We start from the raw sequence: 13,420 nt of genomic DNA, 5'->3' as shown, positions 1-13,420 counted from the left end.
AGTTATATGTTGTTTGATAATTGTACTAAATTCTGCAGATACGTTCTGGCAACCTGTATATGAGTGTTGTGTTAGAAACTGGTTTAGATGGTATCATAATGCTGTCATGACAGCTTGATTGTGTCCTAAACTGCATAATTCATGTAAGTGTGAGTGGTAGCTGACCATAGAGCTTTTATCCTGGTTCTGTCCACATTTTAGGGCTTGTGTAGAAGGGCCCCTACACTGTCACATAAAATCCAGATCATCTACCTGGAACTGGATTATATGGCAGTGTATACTTGTATAATCCATTTCAAACAAAAATATGGATTATCTGATTTGATAATGTGGATTATATGGCAGTATAGAAGGAGCCTTAATGGCATCCTGGCATATTGACTCATAGAATCTCTGTATAAACTTATCCATAAACAAGTATTATTGCTGTGCTCACACAAGCCATTTTGTATCCATATCTTGCTCATATCCCAAAATGTAGTCCTGGGCAAGAAATATAAGGTTTTCATCTCAGATCAAATAGCAGGGAGACAGTACTGCATTTTAAAAATGCAGTGAAACATATATTAGAAAGAAATTAAAAAAACTGATGGGTGAAACGTGCTGAGGGCCTTCAGAGAACAGATAAATGGGAACACACATGCTTAAGTAGACAAATAAACGATGAAAGAAGTATTTACTACATTTAAATTATAAGGAAGAAAGCAAATAGCCACAGTAGGTGAATCCTCTCTCAGAAAGGAGCAATCACTAATTTTCATTTAAAAGTTATGTTTTGAAATCTGGCAACTTGGACTCTATTTCTGTCACATTTTCAAAAGTAATGAAGTTTGGAAGAAATGTATGTCCTCTTTGCTTTCATGCATGATCAAGTGGTAGTTGAGACTGTTTACAGAGGGAGACAGGTTGCGGTAGTCTATTTTGGCCTAAGAGAAATGAAGCTTCACTAAACCACAAGCACCCACACAAGATTCGTATAAGATATTCAATCTTATAGTAGTTTGAACAAAACTAAAATGAGTTCAGGTTACTTATAATCTCGAAATTTTGCACAGGAGCAAGTTACTTATATTGGGGGGGGGGGGTGGATTCTGTTTCTCCTCTTAAAGCTGTGAGTGTTATTGTTTATGTAGCCCAAATGGGGTCATGTGGGGACAAAATGAATTTATTTATTTCCCATATTTATACCTCGCTCTTCTTCCTTTTTTTTTAAAAAAAAAATTTATTTACCTACATTAACAACTTACAGTATAAACAGAACATAAATCAATGAACATTTTACAAACACATAACGCCACCACCAAGGCCTGAACAAGTATCATTTCCTTTGCCCTAAATTTATGAGTCAACCATTAACCAAATGTAATATCCAAAATTCCTGACGCAACAAGGTTGTATTGTTTTCCTTTTCTACACTCTAAAGCATATTTAACAAAAACCAGCCAGTATGAATTGAAATCTGATCTGTTAGTTTCCCCCCTCGAGGGGGACTCAGAGTGGCTTGCAGATTGGTCACTTCAGTGTCACAATTGCAATACAAAATATATGAAAAAATAACACATTAAACATCAACAAAAATTACATACAGATACATTAACTGTTAAAACCATATAGCTAAAAACCACGCTCATCCTTCATGTTGCTACATATTAATTCTTTGGTGCACTATTCCCAAATGCTTGATCCCAGAGCCAGGTCTTAACTTTTTTCTAAAGACTAAGAAGGGAGGGGGCTAATCTAATATTGTCAGGGAGGGAGATTCATAGCCGAGGGGCCACTACTGAGAAGGACCCATCTCTCATCCCCACTTGTCGTACTTGCGATGGGAGTGGGACTAAGAGCAGGGCCTCCCCGGCAAATCTTAATGCCCTAGCTGGTTTATAGGGGGAGATACGTTTGGACAGGTAGGTTGGACTGAAAGCATTTAGGGCAGTGGTTCTCGACCTGTGGGTCCCCAGATTTTTTGGCTTTCAACTCCAACAAATCCTAACTGCTAGTAAACTGGTTGGGATTTCTGGGAGTTCTAGGCCAAAACACCCAGGGACCCACAGGTTGAAAACCACTGGTTTAGGGCTTTATAGGCTAAAGCCAGCACTTTGAATTGTGTCCAGTAGCAAACCAGTTTGAATAGGCTTGGATGGACCTTGAGATATGCAGAAGTCACCAAACTAACAAACAAAAAGACTTTAAAGAGCAAAGTTCTTGAGGGAAAATACTTCTGCTTCTTGAAACAAAGAGAACTGAGAACTGAATGTGTTCTGTTGCCACAGAATGCAATTAAGGAGGAAGCAACAAAGTGCAAATGAGGGTGATAGACAAAATTGAATGGCTAAAGTCTGAGCAGTACTACTGTATTCACACTGTAACAAGGTAAACCCTTTGGCTTTTTTCTTCAAGAAAGGGGGCACTAGGTCAGTGCTTAACATCACAATTAGCAGCATTTTGCTTCCTGCCATTTTATTCACATCTCTAAAAGACACAGAATGTTTATTCTTGGGCCTTGTGGCTTTCTTTGCTTTCCAGGTGTGCCCAGGGAACAGTTGCCATCAATGTTGCTTTTCCTCTGCTGATTATTTTTTGTTTTGATTAAAAGATTCCATCTGCCCCCAACTCCGTTCTGAAATGGTTCTGTTGGCTATAGCTCTGTGCCATGCTTTCTCTGGCTCTCATTAATACGGTTTACCTTTTCAAAAGTGGTCTGCCTCAAGAAGTTCAAATGACAGTTTTGTTTATGTGGAAATATCTCTATGCTCCTTTGATAATTATGGAAGACCCCACTCACAGAGTGTCTTCATGAACATGGAAAAGCAAAACAAGAATTAGTTATATGTCCTTCTTTGAAGATGACATACCAAATCAGAACACTCATTATGTAGTAGCAAGCAAAAAAAAAAAATACTATAGCTCAGGTTTATAGTTCTACTTTCTTCATTGAGACTAGAATGAAGAGCAGCTTAAAGAGCTGGGTAGGTTTAGCCTGCAGAAGAGAAAGTTGAGAGGAGATATGATAGCCATGCTTAAATATTTGAAAGGATGTCGTAAGGAAGAGGGAGCAAGGTTGTTTTCTGCTGCTCTGGAGACTAGGATTCAGAGCAATGGGTTCAAATGACAGGAAAGGATATTCTACCTGAACAATAGGAAGAACTTCCTGACCATAAGAGCTGTTCAGCAGTGGAACTCTCTGCCTTGACGTGTGGTGGAAGCTCCTTCCTTGGAGGCTTTTAAACAGAGGCTGGATGACCATCTGTCAAGGGTACTTTGATTGTGCTTTTCCTACATGGCAAGGGGTTGGACTAGATGACCCATGTATCTTCCAACTCTATGATTCTATGAATATTTGAAAAATAGGAAAATGAATTTGCAGTCTATAAAATAAAGTGTTCTGTATTGTAAAGGGAAAATGTATAACCATTAGTTACACAGGGGTTATCTTAACAAAAATGCAACTGTAGAGTGCATAGTTGTGGAACAAGATCATGGTCACTTTATCTATTTGGATGTTTGGGGTTATTGTATGCATCATTTGGGATGTAAATTATAAACTCAGTTGTGTGCTTTCAGGTAACTGTTTACTGGATCAACCACGAAAGCAGATCTTGGGCCCTGAGGAACTTCCAGGACAAACATATGATGCCATTCGTCAGTGTAAGCTGGCATTCGGGTCTGAATACACAGTGTGCCCTGGAATGGACGTGTGCTCTCGTCTGTGGTGTGCGGTTGTTCGCCAAGGTCAGATGGTGTGTTTGACCAAAAAACTCCCTGCTGTGGAGGGGACACCCTGTGGAAAAGGAAGAATCTGCCTTCAGGGAAAATGTGTTGACAAAACAAAGAAAAAATATTATTCGGTATGTTGCTACTTTAACATTCAAATAATATGAATCATGCTGGGGATCTGCCTTCAATGAGCATAGATGTTTTTCTATGATTTCCACTTTTCTTCACAGTACTTTCATGACGTTTTAATTGTCATGGCTCCATCCTATGAAAATGTGGTATATATAAATTGGCATTCTTCCAGATTGGTCTAAAAGAGCATGAGGTCTTGCCGTGTCCTCAGGCTTTGGCAGATGTGACTTCCATGTCCACTCATTCAATTCTTTTTCTGGCTTGTTTGCACTTATTTCTTGGATCTGCATTAGGGTTCTTACAGATACTTTTAACAGAGTGTGGTTTAATAAGGTGGTCTCATAATATAAAAGGTAAATGTAGTCCTCTATTTTTTGGGTTTTTAAAATCTTATAGTGCAAAAGTATATTTTCAAAGATGGATTATGACTTTGAAAAAAAGGAGGTAAATAGATGAAAGGACTCCTTTTTTTTCTACCTACCTGGTCTCAAAATGAAAATAATCCTACTTGAATATGGGGATAAAATATTGTAGCCAGTGCTGGAAATTGTCAAAAAGTACTCCAGGACAGAAGAAACCTAATTGATTTTTTTTAAAAAAAATCAAGCAGTTCCGCAACCAATACCATAATCTCTGGTAATCTTCTGATACCTTGGCCATGCCTGGAAGAGTTTTTGATGAGGTACAGGCAGCCCTGCACATACACAAAGGATTGTTCCAAAGCCCCCTGTGGATACCATAACCTATGGATGTTCAAATTCCATATGTAAAATATAAATAAAATGGTTAATAAACAAAGTACCAACCAGAGCACATATCAGTGAGCTGTAAATGACCTTCTGCCAATCACTCTGGAAACAATGGGTAGTGTGAAGCCAATGAAGAAGAAGCAAGGACCACACCACCACATTCTCTGCTCTCCCTTAGCAATGCAACTGCTTCACTTTCCAATATTAAAGAGCAAGCAGAAGCAGAAGTCAGATCCATAGTTGGTTGGATTTGTGGATGTGGAACCTATGGATATGGAGGAACAATTGTACTTACAATTTTGTGTCTAAAGCTTTAATGCTCTAGCTTTGGGGAATTATGAACTAGAATTCTCTAGCCATTAATTCTGAGTCCCTCACCAAGCTTCAGATCTCAAGATTCTGTTAGGCACAGCCATACCGGATAAAGTTACTGATTGTTCAGTGTGGATAGAATACATCCCAGGGTACAATTAATAAGGGAACTCTTTCCTTCTTACTTCAAAGATTGAAATTCTTTCAAGATTTTAACTGCCACTGTGCACATATTCTGCTGGTTATATAGCAATTTCCAAGAATGTGCAAATATTTTAGTTCTGTTTTTGTTTGATGGGACAGAAGGAAAGCTACAGAAAGAAAAATACTCAGAGTTACAGTTCAAAATTAACTTTTCCAAATTCTGCAGACATGCTTGTGTCTGATCTCTGTATCCTTTTGGTTTGTCGTTTAGCAGTATAATCTCCCCTTCAATAATTTAATCCTTGCTATGAAAACACAATAAAAATGTTTGAAGACACAGTAAAATAATGAATCTATAAAGGAAGCAAAACCCAGCAAATTTGTTCAAGCAGCATGACAGTAATATATAAATGAGATCATTAAAATTGCTGCATTATAGGTACGGAGCATAATTCTACCTCAGTTTATAAAGATGATGAAGATTACCTGGAATAATTTGGGTATTTTTTCTAGAACTTCAGTGCAAAGATCTTCTTGTGTAAATGGTCCAAAAAAATCAGTTCTTAGCCAATGAAACACAAATTTCAGTATGGACAGACAGACCACTGAAAAAGAGACAAGAGGTATTAGAAATGCAAAAGCAAAGCTGATGAATTTGAGCTATGACTTTCTTTTCTAGCTTTGACGTATTATCTTTTATAACATATTATGGTACATATTTCAGGCTTCAAACCATGGGAATTGGGGGTCCTGGGGGCCATGGGGCCAATGCTCCCGTACATGTGGTGGCGGCGTTCAGTTTGCCTATCGTCACTGCAATAACCCAGCACCTAGAAACAATGGTCGGTATTGCACTGGAAAGCGGGCCATCTATCGCTCCTGTAATGTTGTGCCTTGCCCTGCCAATGGTAAGTTTCCATGCATCAAAGTGTTATTTTTTGAGATGTGCAGAAGATATTACTTGAATCACTGTTTTATTCCTGTGCCATAACAAAAAAAAAAGATTTCTAGCTCTTGGAAGAGTGGTTACAAAATGAGTTCCCATAATTATATAGCCACAATGAAGAAGATATTCAGGAATAGAAATCTGCATGGAAGCCCTATGAACTCTGTTCAGTTCTGGTTCTCAAAAAAAGTCAATGACTCAGATTTGTTACACTAGAAAAAATAACAGGGGCGGTTGTATGATTATTGGCTAGCATCATTTTCAGTACTTAAGAGATCATAAGCTGGATATTTGATCTCATAACTATAACAGATTCATATCATGGTCATGAAAAATCAAACATCCCGCTATTTTCAGTTAGGCCCTGCCAAGGGATTTGCAAATTGTAGCACTGGGAAATGGTTTAAAAGAAGCAATTGCAAGAGGATCCTAAGGAGACTGTCCAGCTGCCTGTTAGTGTTCCTCAAGACTGTGATACAGACATCTTTTCCTAACACTCTGGTCTTCAGCACATTGCAAACCCTTTAGTTAAGGTGCTGAAACAATAGGCTTTATGGGAGGGGGCAGATATAACAATGACCATAGAGGTGATGGTGCAGGATGTTGTTGTTGTTGTTGTTATTACTCCAAAACCTGAAATACTCTAAAATCTAAAATCCCAAATACTTTAGGTCCCAAGAGCTGTTCATACCTGTATTGTTGTTGTCTTTGCTGTTGATATTATTGTTGCCAGCACTGCTCTGTTGTCGTGTTGGTTACAAAATCTAGTGAAAACAAAGTGTGGTTTATTTATTCATCTATATGTAATGTATCTGTTTACTGCCTTCCATTGTTTTTTATAATTAATGCACAATTAACATATAATCATTAAAGTAGAAAATAAGTGCTTGATTCACCAGAAAGATTTTTGCTTCACAAAAAGATGGCCCTAGTCCCTCTAGGGTAGATATTACATTGCAACATTTTGGGATTTTCTTGTCTCCATAAAGATGTTTAGTGTGTATTATCATTTAATGCTTTTTTAATTCGTTCATTTTTCTAAGCAATTTCCAAATGGTTACTATATCTGGCTTACTTGAAGCCATAGAAATTAAAGGTTGCTTTGAGACTATAGAATTAAATAATTTTTCAATAAATTTAAAAGTGTTGTTTCTGTTAGAGGAGATTGTGAGAAGTTTTGCATATTTTATTACTTATTTGCATTCCAAGATCTTTTTGTGAAAACTCTGTTTGAACAAAAGCTTGGGTATAATGCAAAAAATGTTTTGTGCAAAACGTTTTTCAGATAAAATATTTTTATACAGAAAATTGTGTATTTTTCAGTTTATGTATGAGGAATGTAGTGGGATATAAAGAGCATTATTTCTACACATACACACTCTCACTCCATGGAATTTGGCGACCTCAATAACAGTAGGCCAGTGAACCCATTCTGTAAGTTAATCTAACTTCAAAGGAACTATCTGAGGTCCTAAATCCTATCCTGAAAATAAATTCAGAACCTTGGATAGATTATTTGTAATTCAACTAAAGCTAAATTAGATTAGTGATGAGTCCCACTAACATGGGACTCATCACTGTCCACTGCTCTAATTCACTACCCTGAGATACCTCACCTGGAAAACTGTGTCGAATTCTGCGCACCACAGTTCAAAAGAGATATTGACAAGTTGGAAGGTGTCCAGAGGAGGGCAACTAAAATGATCAAAGGTCTGAAGACCAGGCCCTATGAGGAGTGTCTTAAAGAACTGGGTATGTATAGCCTGCAGAAGAGAAGGTTGAGAAGAGAAAGTTGAGAGGAGACATGATAGCCATGTATAAATATGTGAAAGGGTGTCATAAGGAAGAGAGAGCAAATTTGTTTTCTGCTGCCCTTGAAGCTAGGACTTGGAACAATGGGTTCAAATTACAGGAAATATGATTCCACCTAAACATTAAGAAGAATGTCCTGATCGTACGAGCTGTTCAACAGTGGAACTTTCTGCTGTGGAGTGCGGTGGAAGCGCCTTCCTTGAGACTTTTAAATAGAGACAGGATGGCTATCTGTCAGAAATACTTTGATTGTACTTTTCCTGCATGGCAGAGGATTGGACTAAATGGCCCAACTCTATTATTCTATGATTCTATGAAATTGCCTGGAATATTCAATTCCCTATGGAATGAATGTTATGTCCAGCGTACTAAACAGTTGTTGGCCTGATTTGAAATTGGCAATACTTGTATGAGATACATAGAAGTTATCCAAATTCCACATGTAACTAGGTTGCACATACACACTACCATAAATGCTCCATGTAGATCGGGGGAGGGGGTTGCATAACATTGGTTATGTTTATAGATGAATTGTATATGTGTTGTAAACTTTTCATTGTCTGTCTTGTGATCTGTCTTGTGCATTGTCTGTTTTGTGATCTTCCAACACTGGAATTTGCAATTAAAATGGTGCAATTAAAATATTAACAAAATATGTATGTTGGCGCTGAAATAATATATTTATGTTCATGTAAAGTAATGAACTAATAATTATTTCTCTTCAGCTAAAGCTTTTCGGCAGGAACAGTGTGAAGCAAGGAATGGCTATCAGTCAGATGCAAAAGGTGTCAAAACCTTTGTAGAATGGGTCCCCAAATATGCAGGCGTGCTCCCAGGAGATGTTTGCAAACTCACTTGTCGAGCCAAAGGAACTGGCTACTATGTAGTTTTCTCTCAAAAGGTAAAAGTTGCTACTATAACTACTTATCTTTTAGATGTAAATGCTTTATGGGTTATAGTCCTCTGTATGGTATGGGTTTGGAGAAGAACTGTGGCTTTGCATTTAAGTGCAAAGGTAAATTGATTGGCATGTCATGTATTATAAATGATTGTATTTTCTAGATTAATCTTGTGAAATCGAAAACTTTGGTAGCTCTCATATCCTGCCCATTATTGGGCAGGGGGATTCTAATGAAGAGCGACAAAATATTAGCAGAGAAATGCATTTCCTTACACATGTTCACTCTTTCATACTATCCATCTTGACAAATAATACTATGCCTATGGTTCTGAAGGTTCTTCAAAACCCTGCCACTCATGTCCAGAGGAAGGCAGAATTGAACATTTTAGTGCTTAGTAAACTGCTACACAGTTTTCCCTGGTGTTGATGTTTAAAACTAAAGCTCCCTTAGAATGTAGGGGATGATAAGAACTATAGTTCACAGCATCTAGGGAATGTAGTAATGAGGAAGGTTGTTCTAAATGTATGAGATTTGAAGTCCACCATCAGTACCTGTATATGTACCAATAGCTATAAAGCATATAAGAATGTTCACTAATGTATCATTCAGACATAAATTCTCAAACTCCTGTTTTAACCAATAGTAACTTTACTTCACAGGTAACTGATGGAACTGAATGTAGACCATACAGTAATTCAGTGTGTGTTCGTGGCAAATGTGTGAGAACAGGATGTGATGGAATTATAGGCTCAAAACTCCAGTATGATAAATGTGGAATCTGTGGTGGAGACAATTCTAGCTGCACAAAAGTTATGGGAACATTCAATAAAAAGAGGTAAGAAACTGAGAATATAATCATAATCAGTATTGTATAACACTTGTTGACTGCTGTTTGAACAGAATAACCTAATGATTCAGTTTTTGTGGGTTTTTTCGGGTTATATGGCCATGTTCTAGAGGCATTTCTCCTGACGTTTCACCTGCATCTATGGCAAGCATCCTCAGAGGTGAGGTCATAGATGCAGGCGAAACGTCAGGAGAAATGCCTCTAGAACATGGCCATATAGCCCGAAAAAACCCACAAGAACTGAGTGATTCCAGCCATGAAAGCCTTTGACAATACATTAACCTAATGATGTTCAGCTCCAGCAAAGGATCACCGCCTTGTCGGGGTGCTGGAGCTTGAGCACCTCAATGATGTCATGAGCGAAACCGTGAAGGGCCACCCAAGACGGGACGGTCGTGGCAGAGAGGTCAGACCAAGCGTGATCCCTGGGGAAGGCAATGGCAAACCACCCCAGTATCCTTGCCAAGAAAACTAAATGGACCAGTACAACCAGAGATATGTCGGTATGCCATTGGAAGATGGGACTCCCAGGTCGGAAGATGGCCAAAATGCTACTGGGGAGGAGCAGAGGATAAGTTCAACTAGCCCCAGATGTGATGACGCAGCTAGCTGAAAGCCGAAAGGAAGGCTAGCGGCCGACGGTACTGGAGGTGAACGATGAATCCGATGCTCTAAAGATCAACACACCATAGGAACCTGGAATGTAAGATCTATGAGCCAGGGCAAATTGGATGTTGTTATTGGTGAGATGTCAAGACTAAAGATAGACATTCTGGGGATCAGCGAACTGAAATGGACTGGAATGGGCCACTTCACATCAGATGACCACCAGATCTACTACTGCGGACAAGAGGAACATCGAAGAAATGGAGTAGCCTTCATAATTAATAAGAAATTCGCTAAAGCGGTGCTTGGATACAACCCAAAAAATGACAGAATGATCTCAATTCGAGTGCAAGGAAAGCCTTTCAACATCACAGTGATCCAAATATACGCCCCAACCACAGCTGCTGAAGAAGCAGAAGTAGATCAGTTCTATGAGGATCTGCAGGAACTACTGGATAATACACCAAAAAGAGACATTATTTTCATTACAGGAGACTGGAATGCCAAGGTGGGAAGTCAAATGACAACAGGGATCACAGGCAAGCATGGTCTGGGAGAACAAAATGAAGCGGGATGCAGGTTGATAGAATTTTGCCAGGAAAACTCGCTGTGTATAACGAATACTCTCTTCCAACAACCTAAAAGACGGCTTTATACATGGACCTCACCAGATGGTCAACACCGAAATCAGATTGACTACATTCTTTGCAGTCAAAGGTGGCGGACATCCATCCAGTCGGTGAAAACAAGACCTGGGGCTGACTGTAGCTCAGATCACGAACTTCTTATTGCCCAATTTAGAATAAAACTAAAGAGTTCAGGGAAAATACACAGACCAGTTAGATATGATCTCACTAACATTCCTAGCGAATATACAGTGGAAGTGAAGAACAGATTTGAAGGACTAGATTTAGTAAACAGAGTCCCAGAAGAACTATGGACAGAAGTCCGCAACATTGTTCAGGAGGCGGCAACAAAGTACGTTCCAAAGAAAAAGAAAACCAAGAAGGCAAAATGGTTGTCTGCTGAGACACTGGAAGTAGCCCAAGAAAGGAGGAAAGCAAAAGGAAACAGTGATAGTAAGGGGAGATATGCCCAGTTAAATGCGCAATTCCAGAGGTTAGCCAGAAGAGATAAGGAACTATTTTTAAATAAGCAATGCATGGAAGTGGAAGAAGACAACAGAATAGGAAGGACAAGAGACCTCTTCCAGAAAATTAGAAACATTGGAGGTAAATTTCAGGCAAAAATTGGTATGATAAGAAACAAAGATGGCAGGGACCTAACAGAAGCTGAAGAGATCAAGAGAAGGTGGCGAGACTATACAGAAGATCTGTATAGGAAGGATAACAATATCGAGGATAGCTTTGACGGTATGGTGAATGAATTAGAACCAGACATCCTGAGGAGTGAGGTTGAATGGGCCTTAAGAAGCATTGCTAACAACAAGGCAGCAGGAGATGATGGGATCCCAGCTGAACTGTTTAAAATCTTAAAAGATGATGCTGTCAAGGTGATGCATGCCATTTGCCAGCAAATATGGAAAACACAAGAATGGCCATCAGACTGGAAAAAATCAACTTATATCCCCATACCAAAAAAGGGAAATGCGAAAGACTGCTCAAAATTCCGTACAGTGGCCCTTATTTCTCATGCCAGTAAGGTAATGCTCAAGATCCTGCAAGGAAGACTCCAGCAATACATGGAGCGAGAGTTGCCAGATGTTCAAGCTGGGTTTAGAAAAGGCAGAGGAACCAGAGACCAGATTGCCAATATCCGCTGGATAATGGAGAAAGGCAGGGAGTTTCAGAAAAACATCTACTTCTGCTTCATTGACTATTCTAAAGCCTTTGACTGTGTGGATCATAATAAATTGTGGCAAGTTCTTAGTGGGATGGGCATACCAAGCCACCTTGTCTCTCTCCTGAGGAATCTGTACAAGGACCAAGTAGCAACAGTCAGAACTGACCACGGAACAACAGACTGGTTCAAGATTGGGAAAGGCGTACGGCAAGGCTGCATACTCTCACCCAACCTTTTTAACTTGTATGCAGAACACATCATGCGATGTGCGGGGCTGGATGAATGCAAAGCTGGGGTGAAAATTGCTGGAAGAAACATTAACAACCTCAGATATGCAGATGACACCACTCTGATGGCCGAAAGCGAGGAGGAGCTGAGGAGCCTTCTAATCAAGGTGAAAGAAGAAAGCGCAAAAGCTGGGTTGCAGCTAAACGTCAAAAAAACCAAGATTATGGCAACAAGAATGATTGACAACTGGAAAATAGAGGGAGAAACCGTGGAGGCCGTGACAGACTTTGTATTTCTAGGTGCAAAGATTACTGCAGATGCAGACTGTAGCCAGGAAATCAGAAGACGCTTACTTCTTGGGAGGAGAGCAATGTTCAGTCTCGATAAAATAGTGAAGAGTAGAGACATCAGACTGGCAACAAAGATCCGCCTAGTCAAAGCCATGGTATTCCCTGTAGTAACCTACGGATGTGAGAGCTGGACCTTAGGGAAGGCTGAGCGAAGGAAGATCGATGCTTTTGAGCTGTGGTGTTGGAGGAAAGTGCTGAGAGTCCCTTGGACTGCGAGAAGATCCAACCAGTCCATCCTCCAGGAAATAAAGCCCGACTGCTCACTGGAGGGAAAGATACTAGAGACAAAGTTGAAGTACTTTGGCCACATCATGAGGAGACAGGAAAGCCTAGAGAAGACAATGATGCTGGGGAAAGTGGAAGGCAAAAGGAAGAGGGGCCGACCAAGGGCAAGATGGATGGATGGCATCCTTGAAGTGACTGGACTGACCTTGAGGGAGCTGGGGGTGGTAACGGCCGACAGGGAGATCTGGCGTAGGCTGGTCCATGAGGTCACGAAGAGTCGGAGACGACTGAACGAATGAACAACAACAACAAATGATGTTCAGACACTATAAACTGAATGGTTTATAGTGCCTGAACATCTTATAATGTGCAGGCACTATATATATATATATATATATAGAGAGAGAGAGAGAGAGAGAGCTTATAATCCATCTCAAGTAGTGTTAAGATCTTTGAGGGAGGGATTTCTTTCTATCCAACCAACCACTGTCACAGATGCACAGGACATAACCTGCTCCAAGGCAGTGGAAATTCCTTCCCACATGAAGTTTGGTTGACTCCTTATCTCCTCTCTTTCCATGGGCAAACAAACACCTTGACCACCAAAAGTTCCTTGCCAAGCCTGGCTTACAATATTTTCTACCAATGTC

General features: G+C 39.7%; 1 protein-coding gene across 1 annotated transcript in view; it reads left to right on the top strand.

Moving 5' to 3' along the window:
* ADAMTS5 (ADAM metallopeptidase with thrombospondin type 1 motif 5) overlaps positions 1-13,420 on the top strand; it is a 60,297-nt gene that overhangs the window by 41,183 nt on the left and 5,694 nt on the right. Inside the window, exons 4-7 of the mRNA XM_060770466.2 lie at positions 3,562-3,845; positions 5,776-5,959; positions 8,535-8,710; positions 9,371-9,546. Coding sequence (XP_060626449.2) covers positions 3,562-3,845; positions 5,776-5,959; positions 8,535-8,710; positions 9,371-9,546 — 820 coding nt within the window. The remainder of the gene's footprint in view (positions 1-3,561; positions 3,846-5,775; positions 5,960-8,534; positions 8,711-9,370; positions 9,547-13,420) is intronic.

The sequence above is a fragment of the Anolis sagrei genome, chromosome 3, assembly GCF_037176765.1.
Source record: "Anolis sagrei isolate rAnoSag1 chromosome 3, rAnoSag1.mat, whole genome shotgun sequence".
Lineage (NCBI taxonomy): Eukaryota > Metazoa > Chordata > Lepidosauria > Squamata > Dactyloidae > Anolis > Anolis sagrei.
Note: the sequence above shows the minus strand (reverse complement) of the source record. Positions and strands in the feature narration are given on the sequence as shown.